The sequence below is a fragment of the Biomphalaria glabrata genome, chromosome 4 (assembly GCF_947242115.1).
Source record: "Biomphalaria glabrata chromosome 4, xgBioGlab47.1, whole genome shotgun sequence".
NCBI lineage: Eukaryota > Metazoa > Mollusca > Gastropoda > Planorbidae > Biomphalaria > Biomphalaria glabrata.
This window is the reverse complement of record NC_074714.1, coordinates 46034586-46049272: the sequence shown is the minus strand read 5'-3', so window position 1 is coordinate 46049272 and position 14687 is coordinate 46034586. Positions and strand designations below refer to the sequence as shown.

Sequence of the window (14687 nt, the reverse complement as noted above, 5' to 3'; positions counted from 1 at the left end):
GCAATACTTTCAATAAGGCAAACGACTTTTTATAAGTAATAAAATGCAACTGTTATATCATTTGTTTTTAAATTACTAAACAAAAATTAATAAGCAAAAGCTAATAAATATTGTGCAACCTGCATTATCAAGAATTTCTTTTGATTTTTAAAGATAATATGTCAAAGATGCATACAAATATAAACCTATTTTATATCAAATATTTTTAAATGGGGTCGATCTACACCTCAATGTTTGTTACTCTGGCTTCCCTGCACAAACGTGTAAATCTTTCGCCTTTTACTAAAGATTTCCGTGCAGAGGAGCAATTTAATGAGTCTAAATCTCAATTTTTCAAGCCCTACATTGTAGGGTACATAATCCAAAGTAATTAATGGTAAATGAAGACAAATCTTTTCGAGAATTAGAATTTTCCTTTGGTCGTTATAGCATTTATTACCAGCCCCCCCCCCTCTCTAGGAAGAGTCACAAGAATCATGAATGGTACAAAACCTACAGCTAATATTAATTAATTATTTGTATTTAGGATAATTATGAAGAGGAGGCTACAAAAGTACTATTTAATACTATATTTATGAGACAAAATGTCTTTTTACCGTATTCACGGAGGCTCATCATTTGCACAATCATAGATTACTTGTGGAACTCCATGAAAAACATTTTTAAAAATGCCCTTCAGGCTTTAGTGAGTCAATAGAAAGTCTCTCTTGTTCACTGTGTGATGATTAGTAAACGCACGTTCAAAGTTAGAATTAAGCTCAAACCCACAGATCTATAGGTAATTTAATTTTTTTTTCTTTACAGAACTGAATATAGGGCCGCTATACCAGGGGTCGGCAACCTTTTGAGTCGGAAGAGTCAAAAATTAGAATTTACAAATTTTAAAGTTTTTAAAGTGCCACAACATTTTTTCTTGCCAACAATAAATAGTACTCACACACTCTTTTTAAACGTGTTATTCCTATATATATATATATATATATATATATATATATATATATATATATATATATATATATATATATATATATATAGTGTTTTTCACTATAAATTAGATAATATATATGGCGTTATTAGATAATTATCTTTAATTCGGTAACAACCAAAGCTATTAAACATTTAGGCCTACTTACACTACTAACTTGTACTTCACTAACAAACAATTGAGCAAACAAAGTCAGTGGGAGCGATGCTTTTGCATAGTTTTAGAAAGTTTGGATACATTTGGCTCATAACTTATTTTTAGTTTCAAACACGACTCTCAATTTTCATTTGTAAGTTAAATCGAGCAATTGCACTTCTAGAGATCAAGTATCATTTTCAAATGGATCAATGTGGATTTCGTTACTATTTGTGTTGAAATGGTGTACCAGAAATGCTAGAATAGTTTTGTTGGTTTTGAACTGCTTAAATTTATCAAGAAATTCATCTTAGATTTTTTGTATAACTATGCTGAAGTAATTCGTGTCAAAAGTTGCTCTGATTTTATCGCGATACTGCTTTAGACATTGAAAATGAAGTTATTTGCCGCTCTGAATATCTTCTGCAAAAAAAAATGTTTTCTTCAAAACAAACCAATTCGGCTGGGTTTTACTTTCCTTGCAGCTTTAGATTCAGCTCATTTAATTTCGATGTTATATCCAACATAAAGAAAAATGCTTGCAACCATTGTCATCTCTAATTCAGGTTAATTAATGCCTTTATCATTTAGGAATGTATTTATTTCATTCAAGCACAAAAAAAAAACTTTCAACCTTTGGAAAGTCATCGCACTTTGTTGGCAATAAGGAGGTCGGAATACTGAGTCTCCATTTCCTTTAAGAAGTCTTTAAACTGACGACGGTAGAGGGCTTTTGACAACATGCTGTTAACAATCTTAATTACCAAATTTATGACCTCAACTATTTCGGCCGGAAATGTTTGGGCACAAAGCACTTCTTGGTGTATTTTGCAGTAAAACGTAAGAATTTCGCGGTTTATTTTGTCGTTGTTGCCCCTTTATTTTTTCCTGTCATACATCTGGCTCCATCAGGTGTTATTGAAAAGTTTTTAATAAATGCGATCTTAATGTCTTCAAGGTATTTTTGCACGGCCTGCGCTATATCTTCTCTTCTTGTTTGTCACGACAGTGGTAGCAATCCTAGAGTTTCTTCTTTTGGACCTTTGGGAAGACATATACCTGACAAAATGGGAATCTTGTGCCGTGTCTTTATGTCGCAAGACTCATCTGTATCAAGTGATAAGACAGAAGAAAGTTGGATATCTTCGCCTACAAATATGTTACATTTGAAGACAATTAAGCTATATTATCTTGTTCTGTTTAAGCGAATAATGGCAAATCTTTGATTTTTTTTTTTAATTTCTGGTTTGTTTTTGAAATCATGAATCAGTTCTTCAGATGCATGTATGAAGCAGTTTTTCAGATACTCACCATCTATAAATGGTTTGCCTTTTTCCGCAAATTTCTAGTGGTACTGCAAAGTGTGCCAGATTAGCATTACTTGTAGATTGCTTCTAACCTGGAGAAGATAATCGCTTCTAACTCATTGACTTGAAACAACAAACTATTCGTAACAGCCAAAGCACGTGGTGAAGATGCTAATTCGTCTTGCGTCGAAAGCGATTTAAAACCTACATAGAAACATCCGACGACGGCCGAGAGCTTCCAACGACTGACAACAGTGACGAAGCATGTCATAGGGGAGGGGTGGGGTGAAAAAAGAGTACAAGTTGCTGAGAAATAGAATCGGTGGCTAATTCTCGTTAAAATATTCAGAACTATTTGAAAAAATGTTTCGATAAAATAAATAATATTTGCGTATGGAACTAACGAGCCGCAGCTTCACACCCAAAGAGCCGCATGTGGCTCGCGAGCCGCAGGTTGCCGATCCCGGCCCTAGATGACGTTAACTTCCTATGAATATTCATTACTCTTTCCCGCCTACTGATTCTTGACACGTCATTTATTTTGTTTCACAAGTCAGGCCTGTGATTGGTTACATTCTATACATCCCATAGTTTTGTTCTATAGTTTATAGTGGCAGGTTAATAACATCACAAGTATTAGTTGTGTAATGAAAGTATTAAAGCACCTGATGTTAATTTTAATTCTTATTGGCCAAATCGAAATGAGAAAGTGTACCATTGTCACAATAAATAAAAGAAATGTTTTTGTTTCATTTTTTTTTTTAGCGCTAGCGCTCTTTTTTTTCCCAAGAAGGTTAAGTAGGGGAAGTAAACACTAATCTAGCAAATTTTTTAATCAGTATCTGGAACTACCTCGTTGACTTCAGACTACATCGTTGAGATAATGTAGAAAACTAGTGTAACTTAATTTGTATGGCTTTAAACTAGGATTTTTTTTTTTTTAATTGAAATACTCTTCTATAGTTTTTAAAAATGTCTAATGAAGATTTACTTTGACCTTCACCTATCCCTTAGTCTGTTGGACGAAGCGCTGTGAATGACCTGTAAAGCGCTTGGTTCCTGGCTTCTGAACCGGGGGTCCCAGGTTCGAATCCTCGAGAAGACTGAGATTTTTAATTTTTGGGATCTATGGGCGCCTCTCAGTCCACCCAGCTCTAATGGGTACCTGACATTAGCCCGGGGAAAAAGTACATTCGATGTGCTGGTCACAAGACACCCTCGTTAATTCCAGGATTCGCAAGCATACAAGAATGTCACCATGACCACTGAGCCATCAGTTCTCAGATGAGGATTAAGGCCTAAATATTAAAATGTGATAATACTTATTTGTGTCAGTGTAAGGCTCATAATATGCTTTTGAAATGAGATTACTTTAACTGGGAATTCAAAGGGCTAGGCTCAGTGTTAAGGAAGTTGTAATTGAAAAAAATATGGAGACATGGCGGAAAAACCTATAAATAGCCAGCTTTTCGGTGTATCCGGTGTCCAAAATAAAAGAACAGTTGCTAAGCTATGTTATTTAAAATGTATAGCTCTATATGTCTATGAGTTCTTCTGTTTGTAGTATAAAATAGTTTGGACAGAAAGACTTTCACGCATTAAAAATAGATATTGGAAAGTAGCTAGCGGTAATAAAGGGAGATAAGATACACATATCAACTACACAATGAAATATGGTTAACATTATATTTCCTTTTTTTTTTTTTTTAGTTGGCAACAGTGACGTTCAGTTTACCGTCCTTGACATTGTTTAGTTTATCCTGAAAATATCTTATCACAATTATAATTTATTAATTAATTGGGTTGATGTGTGGAGCTCACTGGAGACGAAATGTCTGCTCAGATTACTTATGAGAAATTCGCATTTTTTAAATGTGATCTAAATCAATATGAATAAGAATAAAAGTAATGTTAGGCCTATATATGTAGACTTACATCTTCACATGTCTGCTAGCCCTAAGTCTGCCGTTCTAGAATTGGCTTGATTAGCCACACCAGATTCTGCCCTGTCTCAAGATTAAGCCAAAACCAGTGACTCACTTGGGCGCATCCATTGCCTTTCGAGACAAAAGGAGCCATATATATATATATATACATCTTCACATTCGAATGTACAAATATAACTATTCAAGAAAGGGCTTGTTAAAAAATATTTCTCAAAGTCCTAAAAAATACATGAAAAGATGTATATTGAAGGTGTGCCCTTCTTAAAAGTGACTCTTTATTAGATTAGTCATTTATAACATAACTATAATGACGGCGGTCAGAGATTGTGTTCCCTGGGAACTCGCTGTAATCAGATCAGCTGCAGTATCGCTCCAAACATCTACTTGGTTGTGATGAAAATGATATTGAATGTTTCCTTTGAAGTATGTGTAGTTTTTTCAGACAGAACAGAAGGCTGTCTCTAGAGATTGCACTTAATATCCATAGACAGTATAAGAAACTCTTGGTCTGTTTCTTTGCGTTTATGAGTAAGTGTCTTCTTGTGTTAATCTGTATTATAAATGTTTGTTTTACTTGTAGAGTTAAATACTTTGGTCAATAAATTTGTTGCCAGCACAATGACCAAACGCCTTTACTTTCCCCAAGTAATGTCAAGCACTCTTTAGAGTTTAGTGGAGCGTCCTAAAAATCCCCAAATTAGAAATCTCAGTCTTCACTGAGATTTGAACACGAGCCACCTTGATTATTAGGTCCTAGCCTCTACCTACCGCGGGACGGCGAAGGATTGCTGCAGGCAGGGTTTCGAACCCGGGACCATCGTGATGACAGTCCAGGGCGCATACCACAGACAAGACAGCTATCCTTGTAAAAGCGCTAAGACTTGACTATGTATCCTTTTACTGTCAATCAATTTATTGAAGTAAATATTCTATTTAAACTGCGTTTATTTATTGGTTCATGCGGCGATGAAATCAACTCCCTCAAATGTTATATCTTATGTAAACTGTAATGTGGCTATTTTTTTAAATTTTAGGTCCAGGCAGAGTCCAGGAACTGATTAAAGAATGTGAAACGAAAGTCAAAAGCATCCAAGACAAATTTTTAGAAAAGATGAAGTCACACGGTGTAAGTATTTGAAGCAAAACGACACAACAAAAACATAGCGAAACAAGTTTAACCAAAGTTATCGATCTTTGATATCTTGATAAAATATCTCATCCAGGATGTAAGGGAAGTTGATTACACTCCGTTGACTCGTCAGTGTTAATACTCCCCCCCCCATACACACACCTTTTTTAATACACATTTTATATCAACTCACTCTGTCTGTCTTGTACAAATTCTATATCAACTCACTCTGTCTGTCTTGTACACATTTTATATCAACTCACTCTGTCTGTCTTGTACAAATTATATATCAACTCACTCTGTCTGTCTTGTACAAATTCTATATCAACTCACTCTGTCTGTCTTGTTCAAATTCTATATCAACTCACTCTGTCTGTCTTGTACACATTTTATATCAACTCACTCTGTCTGTCTTGTACAAATTTTATATCAACTCACTCTGTATGTCTTGTACAAATTTTGAAAACGTTATTTCAGCCACTCCCCATTCTCGGATCAAGTTGAAACTTTACACATAATTATTAATTGTTCCTGACAACATATGAATCAATAAAAAAAACATAACCAAATAATTAAGTAAATCGTGGTAATGAATTAATTTAGTTTTAATAATGATCTTAATATCCGGAGTCTTTTCACTTACGTTGCACTTGACTTAGACATTAAAAAAGAAATTTAATACCATCCTGTTCAAATTTATCCAGAATAAAGTCTGCGATAATTAACTTATAGCGCGGCATCTACCCCCCCCCCCCCAATTATTTTCGTATTAATGAGAGCCTAAAAATATTCTATTTTAGATTTACAAACTAAAAATTAAACACAGGAATTTGCTTTTTGTTTATACTTGTAACAGCCAAGACCCCTATTACGTTCTGTAAATAATAGAATTCAGTAAGATAGAAAAAGAGGATGAAGTGATGTGGACAAATGTGGTGGCGATTTAATGGGACCTACAGAAAAACGCAAGAAAATGAAAAGCTTCAGTTTTCTCATAGACTATATAGTCTATGGTTTTCTGTACACTGAATAAAAAAAAAAAAGCTGGCTATTTTTGGATGTGCCTGATTGGATGAAATCCTCAAATATACATGTTAATAATGATAGACCTGTTTTATGTCCGATTTGTTTTTATTAAAGTATACATTCTACTATGAATGTACAATACTGTGAATCAAAGTCGCTAATCAGATTGTAGACTTATAACACCGGATTGCTAGTAAACTAAACCGGCGTCGGCGCATTATATTGTTAATTATAGAACTTGAAATTACTTTTAATTATATTGTAAAACAAAAACAACTTTAATTAACAATATAGACTAATTCTTGAGATGAAACATAGACAGAGTGAGTTGATATAAGCTTGTAAAAAAATAACCGTTACACACTCACAAATAATTCTTGAGACGAAACATAGACAGAGTTGATATAAGCTTGTAAAAAAATAACCGTTGCACACTCACAAATAATTCTTGAGATGAAACATGAAACATAGACAGAGTGAGTTGATATAAGCTTGTAAAAAAATAACCGTTGCACACTCACAAATTATATGAAGTAGCTCTTCTAGCTTTTGAACTCAAAAAATAACAAATAGACCACACAAAACTAATTGTGACTTTCCAATTTCGGGAGCCGTGAAATCCGTTAGTTACTTTTGCTATATTTCGCATTAAAAATAAATAAATTATAATAATTTAAAAAAAAATGGAGGCATTATGTATAATATAAATATAAATCCTCCTTTTCTTAAAACTTGTTTTTGTATAGCGCTACTTTCATGCTTATATTATATTCAGAGCGAGCGCAATTGTCCAATCTCTATTGTGGGACATGATTGGATAAGGATATCTGGAGGGTTCCTTGCTGCCTTTAGGCCCATAGCAAAAACATCTCAGATTGAGCTGGTGTTTCATACACATTTTCAGTTTCAAACGTTCTGGGTTTTCTTTTCTCTTTTCCCTGTCGCTGCAGCACCTTCGTGCGTCTATCCCCCCTCCCCTCCCCAAAGAGGCTTACGGACTAAGCATAACGGATAATTAGATTTCAGCTATTCTGTGGTTCACTATTTGGTTTTAATTTCTCAATGGAAAACCAAGTATGGCATTTAGTTGAATATGTTTAACATAAGTATATTTGTTTACTTTCTTTTTCTTTTTAAAGAAAGACGTAATGATCTTTGAGTTACTTTTTAAAATTTTAAGTTATTACTCTATAATTCCTCAACAAAGAATAGAAAGCCAAAGGCTATATTGATATTTTGCTTTTAGTTATAAAACTATAGCTTTGGTACGTAATTTAATGAATATAATAATAGCTGATTAAATGTCTGTATGTATGCTAAGGCATGGTAACTTTGAAATTTTAATTTTGAACCCCATGTTTTATCATGGGTGTTTAGTTATACAGTCTTTGAAATAACATTTTCTTTAGAATGCAGTAGCGACCTATCGCTACATTGTTGCCAAGTGACTATAAGATCTCTTGGAAAATTCCTGTTACACCTAGTCTATGTTAGTCTTGTCTCTTAGCGAAACACATACACTTGCAGCTTTGGTCGAATGATGCAATGACCAGTGACACGATAATAGTGATGATAGTCAGTTTGATTGAAGCTTCGTGTCTTTAAACTCCAAACTCAGGAAATGATTACAAAAGAACAAGTTTTGATAGACATCGTGACTCACTAGAAAAAAAACTCAAGCTGTAAATGATTACAATGGTTAAAACTGGAAATGTATACAGGCTCAAGCCTAAGTGTGAGATATAGGACCGCATCTTTTGATGAAGCTTACATTGGTAAGATATTTGATTAATCATGTGACAGAAGCAGGTCGTCTTAATGAGCAGGCTTCTATAAAGTTGAAAAGAAAAATACTGTTTCACAAGAGATTAAAGATCTTATATTCGCCTTGCACTTTCCAAGACAGCATTAATAGCAAATGGCTTTACATATAGATGCCGCAATGCTAGCAATACAGCTTGTATAATAGTATAAATAGTATGGCCTCCCATCATGGAGACTCGAGCTCAAATTCAGACTCGAGCAGACCTTTTTTTTTACACGATTTATTCAAACTAATTGATTTCACTCAGTATAGCTAGTATTGCTGCCACACGTCTTAAAAACTTGTGTTAGTGGTCCATTATTTTTCACTTACCATTTCGATTGTCTACATGAAGTGTCCATAACGTATGGTCAGTCGGGAGCTTCCTTGTGGAGAAATCCTTTACATTCACTCGCCACACTGTGACCCCTGAGCGCGAGAAACGGTTATTACCCATTGCAAATAGTTACATGTCATGACCTTAGCAACATCTCTTGTTTTGTCGCACAGATCCAGGGGGAATTCATCCGGCTCAACGGCGATAAGCCAGGCTACCAGATTGTCGAATGCGCTGTCAACAAGAAAGCCACTTTTATAGTTACTGGTATGTAAAAACTTATTGATTTATTCGTATGCGTCTAGCTGGTCACTTTTTTTTTTAACAAAGTTTATATCAACTCACTCTGTCTGTCTGTCTGTCTGTTTGAAAATTTCACCTTCCCCACTTCCTTTTCTCGGATCTAGTTGAAACTTTGCACAACTTTGAATTGTACCTGAAAAAACATGAATCAATAAACAAAACAGTAACCAATTATTTAATACATTATTGGTAATTAACTATTTCGTTTCCTATTGAAAAAAAAAAAATAAATGCTACTTAATGAGAGATGTTGTATACAGTTTTTCATTCCTTTAATACGTTTTTTCTTTATTTCCCATTCTCGGATCAAGTTGAAATTTTGCATAATTAATCATAATCGATGACAACACACGAATCAATTTAAAAAAAATGGCAGTAATAAGCGGTTACATCCTAGATAAGCTCTAGTTTAAAAACAATTTTTTTTCTCTTTCTTGTTCTACTGTATCAGAATCGTATGTAGTGCCCCAAATGTTATGATTATTGACAGAAAAAGAACGACAAGCCTGTCTTTACTTTCCTATAAAATAAAATATGTTTTCGTTTTAAAGTTACTTTGCTTGTTGGGATCAACTTCCATCACGTGACAATAGCAGACGGTGGTGTACTTAGTGTGCTATGTCCAGATCTCTTCCAGGTATATGTCAAGTAACACACAAAGACACAAATGTTTCCTTCCAAATGTTATAATTGATATAACAAACATGAAAGGCTGCGTGCTTTGTTATGGATTAAGCCTAACATCACTTATGTGTGATCTTTATAAATAAAAATTTCTAATAAAGCACTCCCCAACTTTGGCCCCCATTTTGAAATAAAATAGAATAAGGAAAAAATCGTCCTGGGGTTCGATGCTAACTATTTGACAAGTTCAAACTTCCATCTTCTAAGTTCTCTCTTGATTTTACCTTATATCATTTTTTTTTTCAAAATATGTGATGTACCGAGTAGAATAGATCTCTTCATCTGAACTAACCATTTAAGCTCCCTAGATCTTTTCATCTGAACTAACCATTTAAGCTCCCTAGATCTCTTCATCTAAACTAACCATTTAAGCTCCCTAGATCTCTTCATCTAAACTAACCATTTAAGCTCCCTAGATCTCTTCATCTAAACTAACCATTTAAGCTCCCTAGATCTCTTCATCTGAACGAATCCTTAAAGCTCCATATCTCCCAGTATGGCTTGAAATTAGGTAGGCCTACTTGCTAATCAGATTAAATCTGTGTCATTAGTATTATAGCATTACATCCATAAATAGCAAATGGTCGATTACAAGTAATGTCAAAATGACCCATTTAGAGTTCCCAATCCATAAATACAACCTCCCTCTCCCCCTCTCTCTCATTAAATGCGAGGGGTTTCTGGGAAATTTCAAGCCTATTCCTTCTGATTTTAATTGCATTTTTTTGTTGTTGTTTGTTTTTTCTTAATTGATAGTAATAAATATAAAAGCTCTTGGTTGTGCGCTGAAACCCATATCAGAACTACCTGAGTGCGATGTGTTTTAGGAAAGAAGAATATGAGAAAGGCCTATGGGAAGGGGTCAAAATGCTTACTGCGCCATTTTTTATTAGTCAGCCCATTTGATACGAGCATTAGTTAATACTAAAAAATACCCTCAATAAATTAATCAATTTAGCTCAAATTTTATTATTGCAATTAAAACAGGGCAGTGGGGCGTCCTGTGGCGGAAAAGGGGGGGGGGGAGGAGATGGAAATGCTTTAACTCTTTCTCTCCTAACTGACGATACCAATGTTGATTCCACCACAATGTGGTAAATAATTACGGAGAGAAAGAGTTAAGCATGTAGATCATAACGAATAAATAAATTCTTTTCATCTTCTGGCTAGCGATCCAATGTCTGACAGGCTTTGTCTTTGTACATGGGTCAGTGATGGTTATTGTCATTCCACTCGAGTGTATCTCCATGGCAACCTCGTTGCGTCAAATCCGATTGTATCTCTCTCTCTCTCTCCCTTACTAAATCACACGCTCTGTCATAAACACACATATACACTATTATTTTTGTCTCTCAGCCGTCATTTTGTTCTCTCCTTTTGTTTGTCAATCTCCCACACACTCTTTGTTTCTCGCCCTTTGTTTCTTTCTCCCTTTCCAGTTTCTAAACTGACTGTAATGCTTTTCGAAAGGAAAACATGTTTCTTTTCTATTCTCTTCCATCTCTTCTTCCACGTTCTTTCTCTCTACTTTTTGTCCATTTTTCTTATTATCCGCCACACAGTCCTCTCTCTCTCTCTCTTTACCCCTCTCTTTCCTCGTATATCCCCCCAACACATCTCTCTCTCCCTTTCTCTTTTTTCCTCTATCCCACTGCATCTTTCTTTCCCTCTCTTCTTCCACTCTCCTCCTCTCCTCTATCCCACTGCATCTTTCTTTCCCTCTCCTCTCTATTTTTTTTCTATCTTTCACTTTCTTTCCCCCTCTCTCCCCGCCCTCCCTTTCTTTCATTCACTCCCGATCTCTCTCACGGTTCCTCAAATACAAAAGCGCGTTCACTGATTTCCACTTTCTATTCTGTATCGTCTGCAGGCACTCGCGGCCAGAGCAAAGTCAGGCGCACCATCATGGGCAGCGTCAGCGACTACATCGTTCACCACTCGCCCATCCCTGTCCTAGTCTGCAGACACAAGTTGCCTTCAGAGATTGAGAAAGAGGAGAAAGAGAGATTGAAGAAGGAAGTGAAAGAGAAATCAGCAGCCCCAGCCAGCAAAGAGAAGAAAGAGGATAAAAAACACTGAGCTCTCCACACGTGACGTCTTGAGAAATACAGACAGGAAGCTCTCCACACATGACATCTCGAGAGTCCCAATGCAATTTCGTGTATAAGTTCACATAAAAAAAAAAGAATAAACATATATTCCGCGTAAAACATAGGCTGCAACAGGGACTCAATATAAAATGTATGAAAGGTATTTGTTTTTGTTCTGTTCAGGTTAGTGAAAATTTTTTTAATGCGCATAACAAAACTAAATTCTTAGGCAGCAAAATGACATGATAGCACAAATTTAGTAGTTTCAAGTTGACAAGTTTTAATGAGATGTAGCTACAGAATAGCTAGCTCTACACGCTCGAGACGCATGAAAGCTTATGGGTTCAATTATAATGAAGGCTACATAGATTGTTCTTTTTTTACGCTAAAACAAAGGTTAATAATTTTCATATAGATTACATAAATCCAAAGGTTAGGTTTTCAGTTTCAAATCTTGCTTAGAGCCGTCCCAGAACCTGTAGAAATACAAACCTAACATATATTTAATCATACATGTAAACTATTATTTGCATAAATTATGAGTATGACTGATTATTAACAGCATGTAAAGTTAGCACCAAACTGGCCTATTATTGTACCAAAATGTCAATGTCAGTACTGTGAATGCTGGTCATTTTTTGTCAAATCAATGCTGTTCAGAATGGTCATTTGTTGTCAAATCAAAGCTGTTATTTATTGTACGCTGCTAGAAAACTGAATGAAAACAAGGAATGTCCTCCAAATGTGATCTAGAGCTGATCACTCATTTTACATCAGGGGAGATACGTTTTATACCCGGGGAGGTACGTTTTACACCCGGGGAGGTACGATATTGCATGGGAGATTATGTTATTTTAAATGGTGTGTGATTTTTCTCATTTTGAATAGTAGACCTGTGATTGTGTTTATTTGTTTAAGTGCTGCCAACAGTATGTATTTCTTTATAAGCATTGAGATCTCTTTATAACTTCATTTATAATTTTTTAAAAGTTATTCTAAAACTGCACACTTAATTTAAATGCACTATAAGATCTGTATAGTTATTACTTAGCCTACAGGTTAAAATTAGCTATTCCTCCGTATTAGCATTCAGTACGGGCTATGAAATATTTCCTTAAGTTAGGCTACTTTCGTAGTTTTATTGGAACAATATTGTATTGATTTGTAGGTCAAGTGTGTTATTTTTTGTGTGAAAAGCTTGATAGCCTATTACTTATTACTATGTATGCATGTCTTTTATTGACACACAATGTTAAGTTTGGACTACCGAGGGAAAAAGAATGTTACATAATGATTAGGAAATATAATGTCCTTACTCCATACCAACAAGGCTTTAGGATATGTAGACCATGTGAAACACAACTCATATGACTAATTCATGATTTTTCAAAAGGCTTAGATAATATTGATCAAATAGATGCTATTTTATTAGATTTTTTCAAGGCATTTGACAAAGTTCACCACCATAGCTTGCTTAAAAAAATATTTAAGCATTGCTGGTTCATTAAATCATTCGATTCAGGATTTTCTGATAGGGATACAATAAACTGTAATAATAAATGGCTCTAAATTATCACCAATAACATTAAACTCAAGTGTACCTGAAGGAATAGTGTTAGGTCCACTACTATTTCTAATTTACATAATGATTTACAAAATAGCATTAGTTCTTGGAACAAAAGTCAGATTATTTGCAGACGATTGCATAATTTATAGAACAATAAAAACAACACAAGATACACACATTTTACATACAGAATTAGATGAATGACAGAAATAGGAATCCAATTGGAGCAGGTTTTTCCACCCAGAAAAATGTCATTATTAAGAATAATAAATAAAAATTAAAACAAATAAATACCACTTCTCTTATTCACACTAAAAACTACAAATACCTAAGCGTTGTAAGAAATGAAAATATATCATGGAATCCCCATAATAATGAAATTATTTTTAAAAAATCAAACAAAGCATTAGGGTTTATTAAAAGAAATTTCTGCAAATCAATAAGAACATGATATTTAAAATGTTATTTAACCTTGGTTTAAACAATAGTAGAATATGCTCTGTTTGGGACCCCTCAACTCAAGACAACATTAAGAAACTAAAACAGACACAAAATAAAGCGGTCAGATTCATAGCAAATGAATATTCCCATTTGATTAGAGTAACACTTTTAGTAAAATACTTAAATTTAGAGACCCTACCAGGATAGAAGAATAAGAAGTAAAGTAGCAATTATAATAATAATAATAATAATCTTTATTATCCGTAAGGAAATTTGTCTTACAATTTATACTTAAAACACTGAACCATAATCTTCAAATAGTGGCGTATTAATTAATGAAAAAACAGTACAATTGTGGACATTCATTTTGGTGCCCCTCAAGTGGGTGAAATTTGGATACCCCTTCCTCCACCCTAGCTACGCCACTGAATTCGCTTCATAAAATGTGTACTTATATTTTTCAAAGACATTGTAATTAGGAAATGATCAATTTTCAGCTCGTATTTTCTTGATGAAGATTTATCTGGCCTGTTGTCAATTTAATTTCTAGAGAAGTCAATCTTATTTCTAGAGAAGTCAATTTTATTTCTAGAGAAGTCAATCTTATTTTCTAGAGAATTGTGCAGTGCCGAAGCTTCTGTGATTGAGATGCAGAAATCGTTTATTTTCTCTTGTATTAGGCCATATTTATAGATGGCAAACGTTCCTTCCTTGTATGTAGGCCAATCTGGCCAATCCATTGTATCTCCTTTTGGTTGCATGTACACATTGTATTTTCTTTTGGTTGTGTGAAAAAAAAATCTCTTTCTGGTTGTATACATACAATGTATTTCCTTGCGATCGTTTATGTAATTTGTGTGTATGTGTGTGTGGTTGTTATTACTTGTAAAATAAAGAATTTATAAATAAAATCAAACGATTGAAGGAAAATTT

The 14687-nt window shown here is 34.4% G+C and overlaps 1 protein-coding gene and 1 non-coding gene across 3 annotated transcripts in view; both read left to right on the top strand.

Moving 5' to 3' along the window:
* LOC106057779 (universal stress protein YxiE-like) overlaps positions 1–14687 on the top strand; it is a 77888-nt gene extending 63201 nt beyond the window's left edge. For both annotated transcript variants that reach the window (XM_056027265.1, XM_056027264.1), the window contains 3 exons: positions 5408–5499; positions 8843–8936; positions 11527–14687. In XM_056027265.1, the coding sequence (XP_055883240.1) occupies positions 5408–5499; positions 8843–8936; positions 11527–11735 (395 nt within the window). In that variant the 3' untranslated portion in view covers positions 11736–14687. The remainder of the gene's footprint in view (positions 1–5407; positions 5500–8842; positions 8937–11526) is intronic.
* LOC129926104 (U5 spliceosomal RNA) lies at positions 238–354 on the top strand. Its single transcript, XR_008777795.1, has one exon. It is a non-coding gene; the product is annotated as a U5 spliceosomal RNA (small nuclear RNA).